The 24,172-nt window shown below is 38.6% G+C and overlaps 1 protein-coding gene across 2 annotated transcripts in view; it reads left to right on the forward strand.

The window, feature by feature from the left end:
• Positions 1 to 24,172, forward strand: part of eml1 (EMAP like 1) — a 166,816-nt gene that overhangs the window by 126,932 nt on the left and 15,712 nt on the right. For both annotated transcript variants that reach the window (XM_052022282.1, XM_052022272.1), the window contains exons 4-17: positions 1,087 to 1,221; positions 2,023 to 2,051; positions 7,033 to 7,162; positions 10,710 to 10,859; positions 11,434 to 11,503; positions 11,807 to 11,917; positions 13,199 to 13,294; positions 14,758 to 14,892; positions 15,247 to 15,346; positions 16,378 to 16,532; positions 18,097 to 18,222; positions 19,648 to 19,779; positions 20,497 to 20,564; positions 23,621 to 23,709. In XM_052022282.1, the coding sequence (XP_051878242.1) occupies positions 1,087 to 1,221; positions 2,023 to 2,051; positions 7,033 to 7,162; positions 10,710 to 10,859; positions 11,434 to 11,503; positions 11,807 to 11,917; positions 13,199 to 13,294; positions 14,758 to 14,892; positions 15,247 to 15,346; positions 16,378 to 16,532; positions 18,097 to 18,222; positions 19,648 to 19,779; positions 20,497 to 20,564; positions 23,621 to 23,709 (1,526 nt within the window). The remainder of the gene's footprint in view (positions 1 to 1,086; positions 1,222 to 2,022; positions 2,052 to 7,032; positions 7,163 to 10,709; positions 10,860 to 11,433; positions 11,504 to 11,806; positions 11,918 to 13,198; positions 13,295 to 14,757; positions 14,893 to 15,246; positions 15,347 to 16,377; positions 16,533 to 18,096; positions 18,223 to 19,647; positions 19,780 to 20,496; positions 20,565 to 23,620; positions 23,710 to 24,172) is intronic.

The following is a 24,172-nucleotide window of genomic DNA, read 5'->3' on the forward strand; positions in this document are numbered from 1 at the left end:
ATGATTTGGCTATTATTACACTGCTGTTCCACAGACTTGCAGTGCAATAACTGGTTGTTGCACTTCTTAAATTTACTTACTCATGCAAAGTTAATATCATTGGCAAGACCAGCTTTTACAGTCCATTCCTAATTAACCCTTGAACTGAATGGCTTATTTGGCCATTTCAGATCTAAAGCCATGTAAAGGTCAGACTAGGTAAAGTTGGCCGATTTCTTTCCCCGCAGAACATTAGTGAATCAAATTTTTTGATGACAATCCAGCTATTTTTATGGTTTACAATCTTCAGCTTTAATGAGTATATAAATTAAAATTCCTGAGTTGCTGTGGTGAGATTCAAACATATCACCAGATCAATAATCCCTACTTCTGAAGACTAGTCCAGTAATTAACTATTATACCATGATCCTACTGTACCTCAGCATCCTAACAGTGACTACACTTCACAAATATTCAGTTGGCAGTAAAAGTCTGTCGGGGCATTGTGGGGCTTGGTGGGATTGGTGCCTGAAAGTTGCTACATAAATACAAGTGTTTCTTTCAGCTTCCGCTTTAATCGCAAACTAGTAATGGAAAACAGTGAAAAACATTTATTTTTCTCAATATTACTAAGATCAGTGATGGAAGCAAGATTAGAACCACCAATATCTAATTCCAACCCAGATATATAAAGGCCATAATGCCAAGAAATTCATAATCTGCAGGAAATGTGTTCTGAAAAAAAATGTTCAGTGTTTATCACATTGGGTCAGCTGTATTAGTGGAATACACCCAACATAGATTATAAACCTTGTAAGGGATCATGTGACTGGAAGTATAATGCTGATTTCTTCCATACAAATTCCTCTTTGTATTAGAGTTTCATATCCTTGGCATTATTAAGATTTTTTAAAATATATATTCTGCTAAAACAATCAGTTATTTTACTTGTAGCTAGTACTGAATGTTTACTTTTTTGTGAATAAAACCATTTGAACAAAAAGATATATGACAGAAAGGCATTGTATTTGAAATGAGTAGTTATTTCTCAATAAATGACATGGAAGTTATCAATATTTTGAACAAATGAACCCTATTTTAATGTAGCGCTGTGAAGAGAAGCAATTCTTCCGAACGTGTGTCCTCAGCTGCACGAAGAGAGAGTTTTGGAGAATCAAAGAGCAACAGGACCCGCACTGGATCAACCAGCAGTGGGTCTAGTGGCAAAAAGACCAGTGAGGGGTGAGTTAAAGTGCACATGTACAATTTCCCAAGACTTGTACACCATCTCTGAATTGAGTTTAATAGGACATTATTGCTACTTATATGAAACAAAAGATTGTGGTTTGTACCTTTCACAATTAGCTGATAACACAGATGACAATGGCGTTAATGTTCTCTCCCTTGTCAAAGGCTTCCTTTAACTTCAGCTCCAAGCTTAGGTCTGAGGATTTATTATTCTCTTCAATGCCCAGCAATAAATTAACATAGGATGTTACCAAGATAAATCAAGGCAAATCTTAAACAAAAATCAAAACAACAACATTCAGTTTACATTCTTTACTCTAATAGTGTGTAGTTTGAATTGGTGTGAATTGAATTTGATAAGTAGGAGTACTAAATTTACAGTATGACTAATGGTAAGCCAGTCCAGTTTGGGTTTTGATGTCTTCTGAAATGCCTCTTGAGGAGATAGTTTTGGACAGATTGGTGTTGAAACAACCTGATGTAATAACAGAATTGAATACTAACCATGGTGTGTCTTAAGCACCTGTGAGACTGATGAGGCTTAAGTGGCTGAATTGACTGAATGCTCCCTGTATCACCACTGTGCATGATGGCTTGCAGATGATGTTTGACCTTCTCTTCTGACACTTCCCACAGCTGTTATAGACAGTTCCAAATTTGCTCAGCATTTTCAAAATGTATTACTGAATTTTTCTAGACTAGAAATATAACTGGATTAATTGCTCTATTAATACAAACAAATCATCTAAGAAGTACCAACACTAAAGTTTCATTCCAATGCACTTTCTTTCATAGAAAACCCAAGGATCCTCTCTATAATGCAGGTAAGTAGTTTTGTAAACAATTCATTTTCAATACTAAAGAGCTTATTAAGATATTCCATGAATTGTAACATTTTTGCTTTTTTTGCTCTTTACATACTTTCCTATTTCAATTTTCTCATTTTTTGTTAAAAAAAACTTTTTTTTTGCTTTCATTTCACAAAATTTTCAAATAGATAATTTTGCAAAGCCAGAAATAGGAATTTAACCATAGTGCCACACAAGTTTGCTATGCTATTCAGCCATTAGTAAGAAAACTTAGTTCAAATCTATGCAGAATCCATTGATTACAGATGAGGCATAGGATTTGTGCAGAATAATGAATAGGTCACAATATGATGCTCAGTTAATTTATCCTTTTCATATCACTTAATAATGCTCTCAAGTAACTGGGTATTTGTTCCCGAGGTTTTTGCACTCTCCTTGACCCACCTGTCCTTTCAGGAGATATGTATCTTCCATATTTCACTTTCAATCAAGAACTCTTTTGCTGCTGATAGTAAATTATTATAGAGCCTTTGGGAGATCTAGTTCTAGACCATATGGATTATTGTGACAGCCTTACCCTTTTTCCTTTCCTTGTTCTGAAGGATGGAATAAACTCTGCTCACATAATGTCTCCCATGGCAACCCAGTTAGGAACTATGGTTCTCCAGCATTGCTCTTCCAATTAAATGCCCCACCATTGTCTTAAATTTTATTTAACTCAGTCTTGTTAGAGATATTGTTAAGATCTGAAAAATCATATCATTAGACAGTTCAGATAGATTTAACATTCTCTCTTAAAAGATGACAAATCTTCAAAAATGCTATTTTATTGCACAATGTTCTGGGTAAATAGTATCACTTTGAACCTGTGGTTCTCTATTGAATCTCTCCTTTTAAATGTTCATGTCATAAAAGATCCCATAAAGCTAATTGAAGAAGTGCAAATGCGCTCTTCCCAGTGCCCTTGCCAACATCAATCCTTCAACCAACATCACTAAAGCAGATTGCTTATTCATCTATCCCATCACTGTGTGAGGGGCCTTGCTGAATGCAAGTGGTCTACAGCATTTCAGTGACTACACACCAAAATTACTTAATTGGTTGCCAAACATTTTGTGTGTTCCAAGATCATGAAAGATACGATATAATTGTTAATTTCTCTTCTGCTGATTAAGAATCACCCTTCACTCTTATCCATAAAACCTAAAGTAAAAAGAAAGTCCATATCCCTTAACCAATTCTCCTCTCCCTGCACTTTCATTCTTAATACTTACAATTGTTTTCCTTCCTTCAAACTGGTACTGCCCTCTTACCAGTCCCATACATAGTAGCAACAAACTAGATTTAAATACCCCATTTAAAGAACAAAATGCATGCCATTGCTAAAGAAGGGGTAATAGGAGAGCAACCCCAAACCCTGGACAAAGGTAAGTTTAAGGAAAGCCTTACAGAAAGAGAGAGAGGTGGAGAGTTTATGAAATAAATACCACAGCTTAAAGTTTGGACAGCAGAAAATATGGTTTGACTTCTGGAGTAAAAGGATGGTTGGATGCACAAGAGACCAGAAAAGTAAATTTGGGAAGAGGGTGCAGGAAGTGATTATAGAAAGGGATGTGCAAATCAGTGTAGACATTCAAATACAATGAGAATTTCCAAGATTGCAGTGCACCAGAATTAATTTGAAAACTCTTAGGCTGTGGATTGACTAAGCAAGGTGGAGGAAAGTTAGACCTGCGAGTCCTTAGTGTACAGGTGGAAATCCAGCCGTGTGCATGGATCATATTGCTACGGGGCAGCGTGTGGAGAAAGAAGAGAGTGCCATTGAAAGATCCTCAAGGGACTCCATAGATAATATTGCAGGATTAAGAAGAAAAGCCATGCATGACTTGAAAGGTAACAGAAAACCAAACAAGTGGAGTCACATTCAGTTACACAAAGGAAGAGAGATTCATTGTGTGGTAAGATTAGCAAGAGAAGAGGTTTGGAATTGCAGTTATACAGAAAGAGTAAGGATACTTTAATGGACCTTTAGAGAATATCAAGAGAGGCAGAGTGAATAGCTGTAAGATTCAAGTCTTGAATGATGTCAAGAGAGTAGAAAGGGCAGAGAAGTTAAGATGGTCAGGGTTGGGATTGGGGGGGGAGGGTGGAGAACTACCTGAGAGGAGGCAAATGAGTGCATTGATTGGATGGCAGTAAGAGGAGAAAACAAGTGAAGTGCCCAGGAGGGAAAAGTGAGATAATAAGCCTTTGGGGACCATTTTAACCATAATGAAAATTGGGTGTCCTTAGAGGTCGAACAAAAGTGTCCCCCTCTCTTCCCTGTCAGTCCAAAGGCTTTCCTTAGCTTTTAAATTTGGTGCATTTGGTTGAATTTCAATCAGTCTACTACCTGAATGAATCCAGAGATTACTGTCTTCATTATATTTAAATATGTTCATCACTATAAAGCAGAGATACATTCCAAATGATGTGAAAGTGCCCATTCAGAGAGTTTATTTATTAACATAGCATCTTCAAAAGGTTTTATCATGTGGATTGATTTTTAACCATGTTGAAATGCCCTTCAAGTTTAGTAAGGATTGAGATTTCATTAGTTCACAGTATATCATGAATGAAATTTGCATGTAACAGATTTGGGGGGAAAAACACATCCATAGCAAACAAGGAACTAGATTGTTTGTCCTGTGAGAGGTTATTCAGAAGATGTAAATGAATGTGGCTAAGAAGCCATTAGAACAGGTGTTAGGTGAACCTGACTTTCCTCATACACATCTTTATCTAGCACTTCTGTCTCTGTCTCTGTAATCACAAGGGAAGCGCCGTGTGATTCATTGCAAAGGTAGGTCTCATTTGTGCAATATTCTAGCTCTCTGAACGTACCTGCCTCCTTGCTGTCAGGTCTCATTCACATGCACACACAGCCTCTTCAAGCATGCCTACATTTTTCTGAATTGCAAAGCTTGTGTATTTGGAAATCACTTTTCAATGCAACCAAACTTTCCAAGTGCATTAATCAGACTTTCCTTGGAGCAAACATCGTGGACTTTGAATATTTGGTCTTTGGGGAAAAGCAGAGTAATGGTGGTGAGGCCTGCAGAATCATTTGTGGATCTTTGTCCAGTCTTTAAGTTTTGCTGGCTTTTTGAGTCATGTGATTGACGTGCAGAGAGCTAGGCCACATGTAAAGTAGTGCTGCTGCTTTTCAAAATTGCTGCATCAATTCACTGGTGCTTGAAGAATAAGACCTCATCATTTTGTAATAACCGCATGAGACTTTGTCAAAATATACTAATCTTTATGAACAAAATTCTTGTAGTGGATGCAAACTTAGTCAGAAACAAAACTCTCAGTCAAAATATCACATGAATGCTTGTAGATAAAACACACAATTGGCTTTTCATGAGCATAGACTCTTCATTTGCAGCAAATCATTTGCAGTGAGCAAAAGACAAACCTATAAAAATCAAAAAACTGCAGATGCTGGAAAAATAAGAAACATTCATCAGGTCAGGCAGCATCTGTGGAATAGACAAACCCAGCATAGGTAACCCTGGGTGTTGTGGTGTCTAAACTACAGTCTCTTGTTTTAGCCATGGAATTAGAGAGTAAGTTACTTTGAGTGATAGCATTAAACAAGGTGATGGGAATGGAGGACAATGGAATTAAGACCCAGGAAGAATGTAAGTGCACTGTCGACTTGCCATCACATGTTTTATATTATCATGCAAAGTAAACTCTACCCCATGGATGCATCTCAGAAGGCCCTGAGATGCTTCAACAACTGCTTTGCCACTTGCATTTTCCATTCAGTATTCTTATCATCTGAGTGCAAGTTTCATATCGATTTTTTTTCATTTGTGAAAATATCAGTAATTCCATTAAGAAAAAAATAATCACCATTTTAATGCCAAACCATGCAGTATTTGTGACTATTACGTATGGAATTAAATACTGTCTAGATGAGAAAACTGTCTGGAATACAATGAAAATGCTTACAGTCTCTACTTAAAAGGGAGACATAGATAATGGAGGTTTATGATTGTAAAACTTTAATCACTATATTTTAAGAATGAAGCAAGTATCTTAAGAGCTGAACACTGTGAAACAACCTGATGTTAAAATAATGAAAATAATAGTTTATTCTTCACTAACGACGTTAAACATTAAAATCTTATGGTTATCAATAATCACTTTATTGCTTCTGCTCTCCCACCCACTCTGCGTTCATGACAACTCCGTGTAGTTTCAGTACAGGTATTTCTGGGTCAGACTCCAAAACTGATTGGTTCTCCCGAGAGCAGTGCTGAACTCCTTGGTCTTCTATTGAACCAGGAACCAACTGTTCAAGAATCTGGAACCAGCTCAGTTAAAGTTGCTGGGAGGCTTGGAACTCGCAAATCACCCTCTCTGACCCTACCATTTCCTAAAAGTCCAAGTCAGATTCTCAACAGCCCTACTGCCATGTCAAGGTCTTCAAGTTTGATAAGCCCACTTAGATCCCCAAGCCAATACTTTCAGATTTGTTTTTAATTTCTTACCTTTTACAATCAAGTATTTGATGGGCTGTAAGGAACATGTCTGTTTTTTATTTTGTTCTCTGTCCTTCTGTATGTTATGTTTTCCTCTATCATGCACTCTTTTGCAAATTTTTGTTTTCTGCATTGAGTTCTTTGTTTTGTATGTCTAATATCTATTAAATAGCATGTTGTGTCACTGATACCATTTTGGTCATATGGAATGTTGCCACAAGTTGCTGCATTTTGGAATATTCTGCTTCATTGTTTCAACATGAACACCACTCACTGCATGTAATGAAACTGTATGAAAACTTTCACATAATAAAGAAAGTTACAACGTTAAACCAATTTTTGGTGTTGACTGTACTTCAATTTCTTTCTGTCTCTTAATGCTGTCAGTTTATCTCATTTTATAGTAGCTTATATGTAATTCCAAATAAAAAGGAATGAGTGTTATATTCTGTCTTTTTTTTTAGAGGAAGGATACGTAAAAATGTTCCTACGTGGGCGCCCAGTCACCATGTATATGCCCCAGGAAGTTAAGGAGACCTACAGCCTGGAGGATAAAGCGGAACTTCCGACCAAAAAGCTGAAGCTGGACTGGGTGTATCCTTCAATATGTAGCCCCCAACTATTTCACCACTGTTACGTGCTAAACATTTTCACATTCTGAGAAGCCACATCAAAATTGTAAAAGCAACAGTTGAAAAACAACTAACTGCAAATGTTCAACAGGTAAACAAAGTAGTGAAGGGACTTTCACAGAAACTGCTGGAGCTACTCAGCAGGTCAGGCAACATCTGTAGAGAGAAAAATGGAGTTAATGCTTCAAGTCTCACGAGGGGTCTTTGACCTGAAACATTAACTCCTTCCACAGATGTTAACTGACCTGCTGAGCTTCCGACGTTTTCTGATTTTACGTCAGATTTCCAGCATCTGCAGTTTTTTGATTTTCAAAGTTAGAATCAAGCTTACTTTAAGTTGTAGAGAAGGGAGAGAAGTGGAAGAACGCAAGGAATATCTGTGATAAGGTGGAGGCCAAGAAGGACTGTAATGCAAATTGTGGTGGTGTCGGTGGAGAGCAGGTGGTGAAAACTTGTTAATGGTGCTGGTAGAGGTTGTGGGGTGGGGAAGGTGCTGTCACAGAAGCCTTGCATACTTAATGCTTCACGAATGATTTGTGAATTGAACCGAGCACCACGCAATTGTCAGAAACATCACTATTTCTGATCCTACCATAGAATGGGGGCCATTGTCGAAGCAGGTAAAGAGAATAGTGAAGGGACTTTCACAATGCTGTGTTTCAGGAATGCCATGAACTTGTTGAATGGCAGATCAAGTTTGAGGATATGTAGGTCCCACTGCTGTTTTTTCTTACGTTCCAAGGTAGCTCAGTCTTTCTCAATGTCAGTGAGAGATACATGCTCAATGGTAGCTTTGCGACTAATTTCCACATCATGTGCATGAAATCTATACTTATCTGGTTGAGTGCAGCTGTAAGAATATTAAGCTATTTCTACACCCTGTTTGACTGGCAATCAATCCACCACCCTAAACAGTTATTCATTTATTCTTCCCACCACTGCTGCACCAAGGCTTCAGTGTGTACCATTGTCAAGATTCCCTGCAGCAAATCACCAACCCTTTTTTCACTGTACCTCCCAAGTGTGTGACTTCAAAGGTGTAAAAGCTCAAGGACAACAAGCACTCAGTGAGACCTGCAGGTTTCCCATCATATCATAGACCACCTTGGCTTAAAAATATATCAACGTTCCATCATTGTTGCCCAGTCTAAATCCAGGCTCACCAATAAGAGATGGGCTACAAATATTGGCAATGATGCCAAAATCCCTTGAATATATATATAAGATGAAAACAAAAAATCCCTTAAACTATTTATAACCTGTGGCACTGAATTTCTGTTGGACCCCAGATCAGAATGAATTAGAAAATTATAGTCTGAAAATAAAATCTATTGAGTTCCAGGAAGTTATGACTTGGCAGTGAATTGGTGATCTCTGAGCCAACAAAAGGTGCATACATCCATCATCTGCTATGTCCTGCATTAATCTTCCAGTCTCACTGCTTTAAATATTACTCTGCTAATAACAGTGAGAGTAAATCAGGGATTCTCAATGTTCTGACAGCACACCAAATAAATACATTATACACTGAGGCCATGACAGTTATAAAATGATAGTTCACACTGGAAGTTGAATCAAATAATGCTTCCTGGACCACCTTGACTTGAATATATATCAACATTCCATCATTGTTGCCCAGGCTGGGTTCACAGTAGTTAATTACCTTTGTTTTCTCTGGAGCTTTTGAGGCTTCAGGGGAAATAAAAAGTATATAAATTTATGAGAGGCATCAATAGGGTAGATAGTCAGAGTCTTCTTTCCAGGCTGGAAATGTCAAATACTTGAGGACATTGGTTTAACGTGAAGTGGGGGGAAATTTAAAGGAGATTTACAAGGCAATATTTTTTTACACAGAGAGTGGTAGACATCTGGAACACCCTGCCAGGAGAATGGTTGAAGCAAATATAAGAGGAATGCATTCAGACAGACACATGAACAGGAGGGAATACAGACCATGTGCAGGCAGATGAGATTAATTTAGATTAGCATTATTGTCAGCACAGATATGTTGGGCCGAAGGTCCTGTTCCTATGCTCTACTGTTCTAAGTACTAATGATGTATAATATTCAAGCTAACACCACACATAATCTGTGAAATGACCCTGATTTTTTTTTTGCTTTATTGCCATCCTGGAAAAATCAGCTATTCATATTTCAGTGGACATTTTCAGTCTGTGAGTTTTGCACCAGAGTTTGGTGCTGTACCAATCAGAAGCTGGCAAAGTTATAGTGGCTTGTTGGGGGACCCTCTATTTTAGGGATTCCAGACGACTGCCCTTTTTACTGTGCATCCATGTATCAGAATGTAATTATTTAATTCAGCTTCCAGAGAGCATTGTATTTAGAATACCAAACTTATAAGACCATCAGAAATAGAAGCAGGAGTAGGCCAATCAGCCCCTCTCACTTTCAATAAGATCATGGCTGGCCTTTTACCTCAACACCACTTTCCTTCACTAGCCCCATGTACCTTGATTCCCTCACTCTCTCAGACTCTGTCAATCTTTGTCTCAAGTATACTGAGTGACTGAGCCTCCAAACCTCCTGGGCGGAGCATTTCAAAAGTCCATCACCCTGGGTGAAGACATTTCTTCTTGTCTCTGTCCTGAATTGCTGGCTGCTATGTTGAGACTGTGCCCACTGGTTCTAGATTTTCCCTGCAGGGACAACGTCATCTCTCCAATTTACATGTCAAGCCTCTTCAAAATTCTGTATGTTTCAATAACTCACCTCTTGGCCTATCCTCAAGAGAGCATAGGCCAAGTATCCTTAATATCATAGGACAGTATCCCCATCTCAGGAAGCTTTGTTGCACTTTCTCTATAGCAAGTACGTTCTGAGGTAGGGAGAACAGATACAGCTGTGGTCTCATCAGAGCTTTCTTCTTGTACTCAAATCCTCTTGCAATAAAGATCTACATGCTGTTTGTCTTCCTAATTGCTTGCCATTGCCGCATGACGACTTTCAGTGACTTGTCTACAAAGGGCACTTAACAACTTACAAATAAGGACATTTGTCTCTCTCTTATTTTTCTTATTCCTTTCAAGTTAATTGTGAGAGTTTGTATCCAAGACTAAGGTAGTTATACAGTATGTTTTTCTTCTCCTCACCCAAAAATTATTCCAAAGGTATTTCAGGGATATGGGCATTGCTGTCAAGCATGTATTATAGGTTACTCTGGTTCATTCCAGGAATTAAAATAAAACTGGGATCCCATTGATTAACTTAGGGATAATTTCTGGCATTATTTAAAGGGAAGATATACTAAGTAAAAAATCATATGTGTTTATTTCCCTATGTTTTCCATCCACAGGTGTGTTTTTAATGATAAATCGCACAGTCCTACCTGGGTTCCAAAGCTTTTGTAACCTATATATCTTGTAACAACTTTGTGTCCTTGGTCTTTGGAGTCAATGTACCTCAGAACAAAAATAAAATTTAAGGGTTACTCTTGACTTGTGTAAAGCTCCACCTCTTATTCGAGTTTACATCTTTAATAAATTTGTTAGTTATGGCTATCGAGGCCGAGATTGCCGATGCAACCTGTACCTTCTGCCAACGGGAGAGATTGTATATTTCATTGCATCTGTCGTCGTGTTGTACAATGTAGAGGAACAGCTTCAGAGACACTACACTGGCCATAATGATGATGTCAAGTGGTAAGATGAAGTGAAATATGTTCCATCTACTTAGTGATTGTTGCTGCAAGCTTTAAGCCTTTTTACACATAAAATTGCACATGCTGTAATCTGAAACAAAAACAGAAAATGCTGGAAGAAATCAGCCAGAGAAGTAGCATCTGTGGAAAGAGTAACCAGTTAATATTTTGGGTCAGGAACCCTTCCTCAGACCCTTTTTACAGTCAGACTGGCTTCTAATTCTGTTTGCTCCAAGTCTGATTATCTTTCATAGCCTGAGAGCATTTGATCTGCAGCTAGTTGCTGTTGTGAAATTAACACAAGAAAAGCCTGCCTAGATCTGAGGTTTCTGTTGATAGCGCAAACCCAATTTTCAAAGAAATATTTCCATTTATTTGCAGGCTGATCTATCCCATTGTGCCACTGTGTTTATTTAGCACTTTGAATGAACCTTCAAATATTAATGATGCCAAAATATTGCCAGGCTCTTAAATGAGATTAATATAATAACAGTTATTAATGAATCTAGTTATAGATAATATGAGCTATGTCTTTGTTTTCATGCAGCACTTGACAGATGTTTACCTTTTCACAGCCTTGCAGTCCACCCTGACAGGATCACCATAGCAACTGGTCAGGTCGCAGGGATAACCAAGGATGGAAATGTGTGTGGTACTTTTTATTCATCCAAGCAACACCTAACATAAAGTGAAATAGGACATGCAGACATGTAATGCATCTCATTTACTTTGACGGGTGTTTTAATAATGGAATTTCCAACAGTCTATTTGAAAGTATGTCTGCACATTTTAATGAATTTTTAAGAAGATCATTTTAACTGTAATAATACAAAGGCTATGTAGAAAATCTATTCAAATTTCCAATAAAGATTGCTGAGCCATTTCAGAAAACCATTGATATAGGCTGGACTGAAGTGAAATGAATCTGCCTCTGTTTTATTTGCACAGCAAGCTGCTCCTCATGTTCGGATCTGGGATTCTGTGAGTTTGAATACACTACACACAATTGGAACAGGTTTTTTTGATCGATCTGTAAGCTGTATTGCTTTCTCAAAATCGGTAAGTGTATTAATTTATTGGCTGAAAGAAGTTCTTTCTGTTAAACGCTGTAGTTAAGTCTTCTGTATCTCCATGCTTCAAATATATCTGGACAGTAAAGACATACTGTATACGTTAGACTATTGTTTATTGACTAGAGCTCTGCCTTCAATACTATAATTCCAAGCCTACTCATCACCAAACTCCAAGACCTGGGACTCAACACCTCCCTCTGCAGCTGGATCCTTGACTTCCTGACCAACAGACCGCAATCAGTGAGGATAGGCAGCAACACCTCTAGCACGATTATTCTTAACACTGGTGTCACACAAGGCTGCGTCCTCAGCCCTCTACTCTACTCCCTATATACTCATGACTGTGTGGCCAGATCCTGCTCTAACTCCATCTACAAGTTTGCAGATGATACCACCGTAGTAGGCCGTACCTGAAATAACAATGAGTCAGAGTACAGGAAGGAGAGTGAGAGCTTAATGACATGGTGTCATGACAACAACCTTTCCCCCACTGTCAGCAAAACAAAAGAGCTGGTCATTGACTTCAGGAAAGGGGGCGGTGTACATGCTCCTGTCTACATCAGTGGTGCTGAGGTCGAGAGGGTTGAAAGTTTCCAAGTTCCTTGGAGTAAACATCACCAATAACCTGTCCTGGTCCAACCACATAGATACCACGGCCAAGAAAGCTCACCAGTGCCTGTACTTCCTCAGGAAACTAAAGAAATTTGGCATGTCCCCTTTGACGCTCACCAACTTTTAGCGATGCACCATTCTATCTGCATGCATCATGGCTTGGTATGGCAACTGCTCTGCCCAGGACCACAAGTAACTGCAGGGAGTTGTGGACACAGTCCAGCACATCACAGAAACCAGCCTCCCCTCCTTAGACTCTGTCTATACCTCGCACTGCCTTGGTGAAGCAGCCAGCATAATCAAAGACCGCACCCACCTGGGTCATTCTCTCTTCTCCCCTCTCCCATCAGGCAGAAGATACAGGAGCCTGAGGGCACATACCACCAGGCTCAAGGACAGCTTCTATCTCACTGTGATAAGACTATTGAACAGTTCCCTTATATGATGAGATGGATTCTTGACCTCACAATCTACCTTGTTATGACCTTGCACCTTATTGTCTACCTGCAGTGCACTTCCTCGTAGCTGTGTTTTTACCCTGTACTACCTCAGTGCACTGTGTAATGAATTGACCTGTCCGAACAGTAATCAAGACAAGTTTTTCACTGTACCTCGGTACAAGTGACAATAATACACCAATACCAATCTCTTTCAGAATGGAGGGTCAACCTTATGTGCAGTGGATGATTCCAATGACCACGTCCTTTCAGTGTGGGATTGGCAAAAAGTAGAAAGACTAGGTGATATTAAGGTATTTCTTTTTGATTATATTTCAGATTCTACATTAAAGTCACATTGCAGTGATTACATTTAAATTCAGGTGACATGATGATTACCAACAATTTTAGTTACCTTTATTCTAATCTGTTTCATCTATGTTATTATGTCCCTGAGGAGAATAAGGGAAGGGGAGGACAGGAAGGAATATGTCATTGATAAAGTGTGCAGGTAAGGGATACCATAGGCCAGATTGTAACATAGATAAATTCACCTACAAAACTGCACATAGAGATAACAGTGGCAATATTGGGTGCACTGGTGGTGCTATGGTTAAATTGCTGGGCTAGGAACTTAGAGACTTGAATTCAAACCCACCATGGCAGCACTGGTTTTTAAATTCAATTAATAATCTGGAATTAAAACAAAAATAACAATGACCACAGACCTCTTGGATTGTCATAAAACCCATCTAGCTCACTAACACCTTTTAGAAGAGGAAATCTGCCAAACTTACCTGATTTGCCCTAAATGTGACTCCAGACTGATATCATTGTGGTTGACTCTTGAAACACCCTCTGAAATGGTCTAGCTCTGCTCAGGGACAATGATGGGTGGGTATAAAATGCTGGCTTTACCAGTAATACCCTCATAACAACAAAAAAGGCATTTGATTCAATTATTTATCAATGTGTTCCATATCTCTGTTCCTCAGCAGTTTTCCATGTTGACTGACTTCTTCATAGTTCTTAGAAATCAGATATTTAATTGAAATATATTTTATGAACATACATTTGCAGAATATGCCTGTTCACTTGCACTGATTTCCACATGCTTGCTTTAACAGTGGACCAAGTTATAATTATTATTACAATCTTTGTTGAAAAAATGCTACAAAGATATTTGGAATAGGCTTGATATGAAATATTGGTTGTTACATAACTTTCCATTGCAAAAATGAGTTACTTTCCAAATTCCAAAGCTACAATATAAACTATTAAGGTCTGTTTCTGCTCTTCCCCACTTTCACAGAGCTGTTGTTCTTTATGCAAAGGTTTAAGGCTATCTTCCTCTAACTAAAAGTTCCTCCCTGTGACAGAGTTTAATTGTAAGTTGTGATTTTCCCTGCAATTGAGTGCACACTCTGAATATGCAGGACTGATGCAAGGTCTCGACCCAAAACGATGTCGCCTGGCCCACTGAGTTCCTCCAGCATGTTGTTTTTGCTCCAGATTACAGCATCTGCAGTCTCTTGTGTCACCTTATGCAGTGTCTTTTGGATGGATGAGGTGTGGTATGGCAACTGCCTGAGAGTAGTTCTCCTAAAAAAGAAAACAGAAAATAATGTGGGGGAGCCTGAGGCATGCTGACAATTGCAACTTAATAATTGGGTGAACCAGCTGTAAGGCAAAGAAAAATTCATCTAACTCGAACTGTGTGTTTTGTACAACATTGATCAACAATTTTTGATTATGTGTTCTTTTGTAACTTTGCCAGTGTTCAAATGAGCCCATATTTGCAGCAGATTTCCATCCAACAGAGACTAACATCATTGTAACTTGTGGGAAATCTCACATTTACTTTTGGACACTTGAAGGAGGCTCTTTTGCAAAGAAGCAAGGGCTATTTGAGGTAAGTTTTTGTTTCTAAAAAAAAGAACTTGAAGAATGTAAGACTGTCAAGTAAAAACAGCTTTAAATATGAACAGGGTGGTAAAAATCAAGATGTTTCTGCAAAAGTGCAAACTTACCATGCAATCAAACAGCTCCTATTGTACTATTTCAATAATACACTGTGAAATGGCAGTGTGAGAGTGCTAAAAGGATAATGTTAATTTTAACAAAAAGTTCTCTAACTACATATCTTATCCCAGGTGGACACATCTGCAGACACAATATTCTGGCTGTTCATTCTTACCAATGTTATCTATTGTTCTAAAAGGAATCTAAATATAAGTGTTATCTAAATGTATCTGCTTCTCCTTAGAAACATGAGAAACCAAAGTTTGTACTGTGTGCGACCTTTGCTGAGAATGGTGACGCAATAACTGGGGATTCAAGTGGAAATATTCTAGTATGGGGAAAAGGTGAGAATGGGGTGAAGTTTGCTCTTCAAGTCACATTTTAGTTCCATTTCTTGTTTTCTCCCAAGTGCTGGTGACACATATTCAATTTCATCAACTAAATCATGTGCAAATTACCATGAAAGGACAATACTTATGAATAAAGATGTGATCACTGAATATATAAAAGGAAATGAGACATTAGACAGTGGCCTACCTCCAGCAAGTACCCTTGTGATTGTACTTCAAAATTTATAGCATAGTCTTCCATTCAGTTGATATTGCCCAACCCAGTATCCCCTGACCACTTCATTTCTTCACATTGTAAGTCCTATTGTACATATGAGTCACATCTTTGACAAAGAATCCTACTCATTGTTTATTAGTACATGTTGATTGTGTTTATTGCACTAAGAAATGCAACTGTTTTCATTCTACCAATCATCTTGTTTCTATCTAGTTCTTGCAATGCATTTTTTTATAGAATTCTTTGTTGTGGGAGTGCTTGTTGGGAATTCTGATAATCATAGAGTCATACAGCACAGAAACAGACCGTTCGGCCCACCAGGTCCATGCCAACCATCAGAAGTAGCCGTCTATACTAAGCCTATACACTAGAACTTTGTCCATAGCCTTCCACGCCACAAGGTTTAAGTCCTACCCTTATTAGAGTTCCTGAAATATGTGACCTCACATCATTTTTGACCTTCCCTTTACACAAGTTTCTACTAAAGGTGAAAATCCAGCCTTGTTGACATTTTAACATGCTGCACTAGAAATAGGAAAACCCAAGTTTTAGCCTGGAATTCACAATCTTTTCCAAATTATTGGAAAGTCACAGAAGCCAAGTAAAGTCTCACAGTGACAAGTTCAATAAAATTGTTTTGTTTAAAATAAAACATGTTGAGATAAAAGGTCTGTCAAATTTTATTGAACTAATGCCAATTATCTGATCTCTCTCCAAGGGGTAACTGAAATAAATATTAAAATTCCATTATTTTAAAATGAATTTGTTTGATAAATACACTTGTGATATTGTGACAATTTGTCTTTAGGTACCAACCGCATTAGCTATGCTATTCAGGGGGCCCATGAAGGGGGTATATTTGCACTTTGCATGCTGCGTGACGGCACTCTCGTATCAGGTGGGGGAAAAGACCGAAAGCTGATCTCCTGGGACCGTAATTACCAGAAGATACAAGAAACCGAGGTGAGATTTCAGGGCCAGAACTACTATAATTTTCAGTTCATGCAGACTATCATGACAATTTTGGCTTTGGTATTGCATTTCCTTCAGTTCACTGATAAATCTTGAATGTAATCCCAACAGAAGTTCTGGACTTGTATTAATAGTCTTTAGGGTTGTCCTGATAATTTAATATTAATTTTCTTGATGATTAAAATTTGGGATACAGAAATGTGAGAAAAATGTGATGACATGAGACATAAGACACACTTAAGCAAGTTGTACACAGGATGCACAAATCAGTTACTAAGATAACGTAAATAAAATTTTACATGCCTTTTAGAACAGTGAGAGAAATGCACTGTTTAAAAGATAAATAAAAGTAGTGTTCATTTTTCAAAATCCATTTTTCTCCCAAATGTCTCCTTCTCCATTCCATCACCCCCAATTCTCCCCCTTCAAGACTACCAGGTTAATAAAACGGAGGCAGGGTTCAAAGTGTAACACAAACCAACATGGAAGAAAGTATGAAGGCCTTTGAAGGTGTGCACAGTAACCCTTGTGCAACTACTCTGTGTATTAAACTATTTGAAACTTTTGCAATAATTGTCTGTATTTGGAAACTCTACAATTACCAATATTAACCCTTAAAATATAATAGTCCTGACAGAAAAATAAATCAAATTTTAGCTCATTTTTATGACCTCACTTGCATTCTTTATTTGAACTAATTCACAAATAAGAGGGATCTGTTAATAGTGTTTGATCTTCCCAATAAAGTAAGGGCAAGCACAATATGGCAAAAATAAAGTGATTATGTAGAACAACCTGTTCTATTGCTTCTAAAATCATTACACTACACTTGTGAACCCAGGCCAGTGCTTTAATAGCCAACTGTGATTTGAATGTAGCTTTTCTTGTACATGGCAATAACAGAACATTCCCATGCTCACAGATAAGCCCAGTAAAATTTAAAAAGTTTGTCTACATGACATTAGGCCCCACCATCCAGAGCAGTTGCTGGAAACAACAGGTAGAGATTTGAAGAGCTTTGCAAAACAATGGAAACAATGGAGAATTAAATACTGCCTACCTAGACCACGATGCTTCCTGCTTCCAGATCATCTGATTTTAGTGATGTGATTGATATATCTCTTTTAGAATTATTCTCGTTGCTTTCAAGTCTATGTAATTGCAGGGTGCATCTGATAATTGACCACGTATAAAACAATATAGGACTATTACTTGCACAATACAGTTTGTCATTGCTGCTGCTGCTTTGATTGTTTATTGTGTGTCAGAAAATAACAATATGTTTCCTTCATTACATGGAAAGCATAGGCATCAGCATTATTTTTACAACTTCTCAAATGAAGAGATCAATGTAATCCGATCATGGAATCTCCTTCAAGTGTCAGCAACAGTCCAAAAACTAATCCATAACTATTAACCAGATGTTGTTGCTCTGCCAACCGTTTAGTGCATCTTGTAGATGTGATTTTATATTCTTATTGTCTTGTACTACAAACATCCTTTTGCCAAAGAAAAATACTTACTGTATTGTTATTCTCTCTTTTATATAATTTAGGTTCCTGAGCAGTTTGGTCCAGTGAGGACAGTAACCGAAGGAAGGGGAGAAGTGTTACTGATTGGCACAACAAGGAATTTCATCTTACAAGGCACTTTATCTGGAGACTTTCACCCAATCACCCAGGTAGAAGCAGATGCCCTCAAAATATGCCCACTTTATCTCTGCAACACTGCAACATCCTTGAATTGCTGAAAGAGCTTTCATAGAGTAAATCATTGTCACAAATGTAGCTACAGCACAAACATTACTCATTTCAGGCCCTGATTAATCCCTATTGTAAGTTGTTCATGTGGAACCCACCAATGTCAAAGTGGCCTTTTAGACTTGAGATATATATCAGTCTATTTTAGTAAGACCCTGAGCAGGTTGGCTTTCCTTTTCTGTGAATAATCCTGACTATGGTTTACAACTGGATAGATAATGAGCAGCAATCGGAATTTCAATTGATGTTATTGAACTTTTCACTGGCGTTGGAGAGGCAGCTTTTTCTTTTATTGTTCTTTACACACAGTGGCCAATGAATCTTCATATAACCAATGACATTTGAACACATTAGAAAGCAGTCAACTGTAGTCTGTGGTGAAGAATTATTTCTTCCTTGTGTGGGCTCTCCATTTCCTGTGCTCCTGTCCAGAAAATCTCTTCGTGACAAAAGAAAATATGAACTTCTCAGCTTTAAGTAAAGTAGTTATTAGTACTCCATACCCAGCGTGAAATACATTTTTCAACTGAGTCAAAAGTTGAGTATTGCAAAATATAAGGTGTTGAAAAATCATCATCAGGTACAGGAAGGGAAATGGCACATTGGCCTTTATATCAAGGGAGTTGAAGTTTATAAATAGGAAGTACTGTTACAGATGTACAGGGTTTGGTGAGCCACACCTGGAGTACTGTGCACAGGTTTTGTCCCCTTACTCAAGAAAGGATATAATAGAATTGGAGGCAGTCCAGAAGAAATTCACTAGGCTTAGTTCCTGAGATGAGAAGGTTGTCCTATCATGAGTGACAGAAGAAGTTGGGTCTGTATTCTTTGAGCTTAGAAGAATGAGAAGTGATCTTATTAGAAATCTAAGATTTTAAAAAGGAGCATGACAGGGTTGGTGTTGAGACATTTCCACTAGTGGTCCTGGTCACAGGATCGGGGACGATCATTTAAAACTCAGGTGCGTAGGAATTCCATCTCGCAAAGGGTAGTGAATCTCTGGAATTGTCTACCCCAGAGGGTTGTGAAGAAGGTATTTAAAGAGGAGGTATGCATTTTGAAAGATTGGGAATTGAGGCAATGGGGAACTGGCACAGAAGAGGAGTTAAGGCCTGGGACAGATCAGCCATGATCATATTGAATGGCAGAGCAGACTTGAGGGGCCAGGTGACCTACTCCTGCTCCTGTTTTCCCCTGATCTTGTGTGTATTACAGTATATGAAGTACTTTATATTGATCCAAGTTTATTCCTGCTTCTTTTGTAATTTGACCTCTGATTTTCTGTTCTCTCTTGGTTTGGATTTCAAGAGCTGTAAGTTGCTTTGTTTCTTCTACAATATCTGCAGGGTCACACAGATGAACTGTGGGGTCTAGCCATCCACCCAAACAAGGAACAATTCCTAACATGTGGGCATGACAAACATATTACTCTCTGGGATGCTGTTGCTCATCAACCTATATGGAGCAAGATCATAGAGGTATCAAACTGTCAACATCACACTCTCTACTTATTTTTTTAATCAGAAAGTCTAAGTTCATGAAGCTATTCAGGCTGGAAAGGTTGGTAAAACAGGACATTATTTAGGAAATAGTTGTTCAATTCCTTGAGTTTTAAAATCACGTGGATTGTAAGATGAAAAACTGAAAGAGGTAAGGAAATCGAAAAACTGAAGGAGATAAGGAAATCAAAAAACTGCAGATACTGAAGATTCTGAAATACTCAGCAGGTCAATTAGTGCTTGTGGCAAGAAAAACAAAATTTAACTTTTCTGACGGAAGGCCCTTTATCTGGACTGGGAAGGAGAGAAAACAATGTCAATATCTAATTGAGGACTTTGGAGACCGTCGGAAATGTTCAGCAATGGAGAAAGTCTAATGGATCTTAATTCCAACAGAATGGCAAGAAAGATTATGGACAAAACTTTTCAAATGATTTTTGTTTCTATTTGAGGAACCCTTAACAATAGAAATGCAGCTGGTCTTGGCGCAGCAGGGTTAAGATATGGTTGTAGCACAGTTTAATTATCAGAGCACTGTAATTGTAAGGAAATGTTTGCTTAACAAAAAATACTCCACCTACATAATTACTATACACATTTTAAACAATTGGGATTTTCAAGCCCATCACGTTGTGGGGTTCAATTAGTCTATTACTAACAGTCTGTGCTTCTGAATTTGTTTCATCCAAACTGCAGGACCCAGCTCAATCTGCTGGTTTCCATCCATCAGGATGTGTTGTTGCTATAGGAACCCAAACTGGAAGGTAAGAGTGAATAAGTGATTTCTCTTATCTATCAGACTGGCAATGCCAGTTGTTTTGTTTCAATGTCATTTTATTAATATAAGCTTACACCAAAATACAAAAGTAAAATTAGTCTGGAACAGATTGTGACGAAGAAATTCATTTATTCAGTGCAAAGTTTTCTACATTTGGCAATGGAATTTTAATCTGAACCCCAATAACTAAGTATGACCAAGAATTCCATGCTGTATAACATGCTGCCAGAAATTGTAGGACATACGCCATGTTTACCTGGGTGGTGTTGGACTGATAGTAATTGGAATACAATACACAATTGACATTGTTCAAACTGCAGAGTTGTGGACACAGCCCAGTGCATCACGGACACCAGCCTCCCCTCCTTGGACTCTGTCTTTACCTCTCGTTGTCTTGGCAAAGCAGCCAGCATCATCAAAGACCCCACCCACCCAGGACATTCTATCTTCTCTCCTCTTCCATCGGGTAGAAGATATAGGAGCCTGAGGGCACACACCACCAGACTTAAGGACAGCTTCTACCCCACTGTGATAAGACTATTGAACGGTTCCCTCATACAATGAGATGGACTATGACTTCACAATTTACCTTGTTGTGACCTTGCACCTTATTGCACTGCACTTTCTCTGTAGCTGTGACACTTTACTCTGTACTGTTATTAACGCAGTCTCTACTAACGCAATGTAACTGCACTGTGTAATGAATTGACCTGTTCGATTGGTATGCAAGACAAGTTTTTCACTGTACCTCAGTACAAGTGACAATAATAAACCAATACCAATACCAATTTTTTTCATGAGAATACACAGCTTGAAAGTGACCTGAGCCTTTTCTGTAGAAGAAGCCCTTGCCTAGAGGGTAAAGGCTATTCCTGTATTAGTTAGAGTGTCTGTTTCTATCTGGGCCATTGTCAGCAATGAAGATTCAAGTTCATTCTTCCAGGAAGTCATCCCTTTTTAAGGTAGGCTCTTCTTTTGTGGGTGGCCTGACTACCAACATCCCCTATCCCAAGTGTCTGTATCCAATGGCACTATTTCCCATTAACCTTCAGGAGTAGGTGTTGGCTATACACAAACCTGCCCCTTTTAATTTATATAAAAAAAGTGGCCCTTTTAGTTCAAGCAGCACTCTTGCCATGGTGGGTAGGTACAGAGGCAAGGCTGCACTTCTTGCATGACGTTAGGCCTATTCCAGTTTAATGCGCAGTTACCTGCATAAGGTCCGGATTCCTGATTCTAACCCACAAGATACAATGTATGTTGTGCATATTAGAACAACCTGCTTGGCTTGGTCAAAACTGGCACCTGTTCCAGCTGTACTTTTACGTTTAAATAAATCCTAGATCATGTTTGCAAAATCTTATTTTCAAGTGCTATCATTTGTTAATTATTTATAATTTGTTTTGGGTGAAAAATAGCTGATCAAGCAAGGGTTGGAGGTTTTTGGGTTAACCTGAGAGCTGTGTAGCAACAGTGGAACCTACTGGTGAGCTAGGGAATTGCTGACACAACTGAAATGAGTGTATGGGCTCGATCTTACACTAACCCACTGCCCACAATCACCACCAGCCCTTACCTGCCCTCACCTAGTTTGAGTATGGAGGGTCTACCCTGCTGGCCCAAAGTGTGCTGAACTTCAGTGGTATTGCCTGTAGAGCATGGCCTCAAATAGCAGCCTAAGGCTCCACCCCTGAATCACACCTGACTGCTGGCAAAGCTGGAAGCAGGGCTTTGCCAGCTGTCAAAGAGCTCAAGATTTTTAAAGGCACTGGAATATTTTTGACTTTCAGAGAAATGTAAAAATCATTAAGAATGATGTAAATGTTTTGAAAATTAAATTTATATATTTCAAACAAAATGAAATTAGATGATAACACTCTAAAAATGAAACAATTAAAGAAAGTGGAACCTTCCCTACATTTTTCTCCATGGCCTTACAATTCTCACTGAAATCAATATGATTGTGATCCTCTGCCTGGTCTATCCTGATGCAGGATCCAGGAGTCAGTTCTGCACTGTAAATGCTAGGGAATCTCAGCAAGTCTAAACCCTGCTGCCGGACTTCGTGGGAACCAGGGATGGAGTGCCCTGACAGTTATGGTCCCCTCTACTGCTTAGCCAATTCAGGACTTCCGTGTTTGCCTAAGCATGCACCAAAGTCTTGCTTCTGTTTAATCCAGGCCCATATTTGTATCAAACAGCCTTCTTCACATTTGTGTGGTTTATAACCTCAAATTAGTAGTTTCCACTGCTAATGGGAATATGATTGATTTTAGTGCGAAAAATCAAATTTGAGCCATTATCCATTTTAATTGGATCTGGACAGGTGAAACTGGACAGAAATCTGTAGGGGAACAATACTAACAAAATAATCTAACACTGGTTTCAATCAAATTGAAACAACCCAGCTGAAGTGCAACATAACAAAACCACTGTTTCATTATTGTGATCAATTACACAATTAAACTCTTCTGGCGACTAACTTTCACAGAACTGGATTTTGCATGTGAATCCTTTAATAAATGGAGTGGTTCCATCATTAGCAGGATATCCCCAAACAGGTTTCAATGATATCCTAACATACAGCAATGGCTCGAGTGGAAATTGGAAGGCATTCTGGTTAATGGTGCACTTAGAAAACACAGAAAACTTACGACTCTGAAGGAGGCCATTCAGTTCATCTTGTCTGTGCCTGTCTGCAGCCTGGAGGTTGCAGTTACTCGAGTGAACATCCAAGCCATGCTGTGTAATGAGGTTTCTGTCTCCACGCTGCTTTCAGGCAGTGAGCTCCAGATCCCTTCCACTCTCTGGGAGAAAACAGGTTTACTCATCTCCCCTCTAATCTTTCTACCAGTTCATTTATATCTATGGCTCTTAGCTGTTAATCCATCAACTAAAGGAAATGGGTCCTTCCAGTTTATCCTCTCCAGGCCCCTCTTTTGAGCACCACAATTAACTCCCCTCTCGCCTCCTCTGTTCTGGTGTTTGAGATGCTTGTTCAGAAAAAACTCAGACTGAACAATGAAGTTTGTTTATTAACAGGTGGTTAGTTCTGGATACAGAGTCGAAGGATCTGGTGACTGTTCACACTGATGGGAATGAGCAGCTGTCAGTCATGCGTTATTCACCAGGTACACAGCTCCTTTGAAGGTCTGCTTATAAATTATGTCTAGGATTTTGTTTCAAAGCCTTGCAAAAGAAGAAAACATGCCACATCATTGTTTTCCCTAACTGGTATGAATTTTCACAGCTTCAGGCCTGTAACTGTCCAATGTGAAGTTATAAATCTCAAAGCATAACTGATGGTTTTGAGCTGGAAATAACCATTCAGAGCAGCAGAGATCAAGTTTCTCATTTCCAGCAATGGGGAGGGGGAACTAAAACCTTTATTCAAAAGGAAACATTTCTGGACTATGATGAAAGAGAATAAGAATGGGACTCATTAGATAGCTGTATGATTCCCAGATTCAAAGCTATAGTTACCTGTGTCTTTCTTTTTAATTGCCGCAATCTTGGCAAGAAAGTGCAACTCATCTTTTATTCATGTATATTCTCCATTTGGCTTCTTCACTTGCCTTTCGAAGTTTTTCCATC

This window comes from Pristis pectinata, chromosome 1 (assembly GCF_009764475.1).
Source record: "Pristis pectinata isolate sPriPec2 chromosome 1, sPriPec2.1.pri, whole genome shotgun sequence".
Taxonomy (NCBI): domain Eukaryota; kingdom Metazoa; phylum Chordata; class Chondrichthyes; order Rhinopristiformes; family Pristidae; genus Pristis; species Pristis pectinata.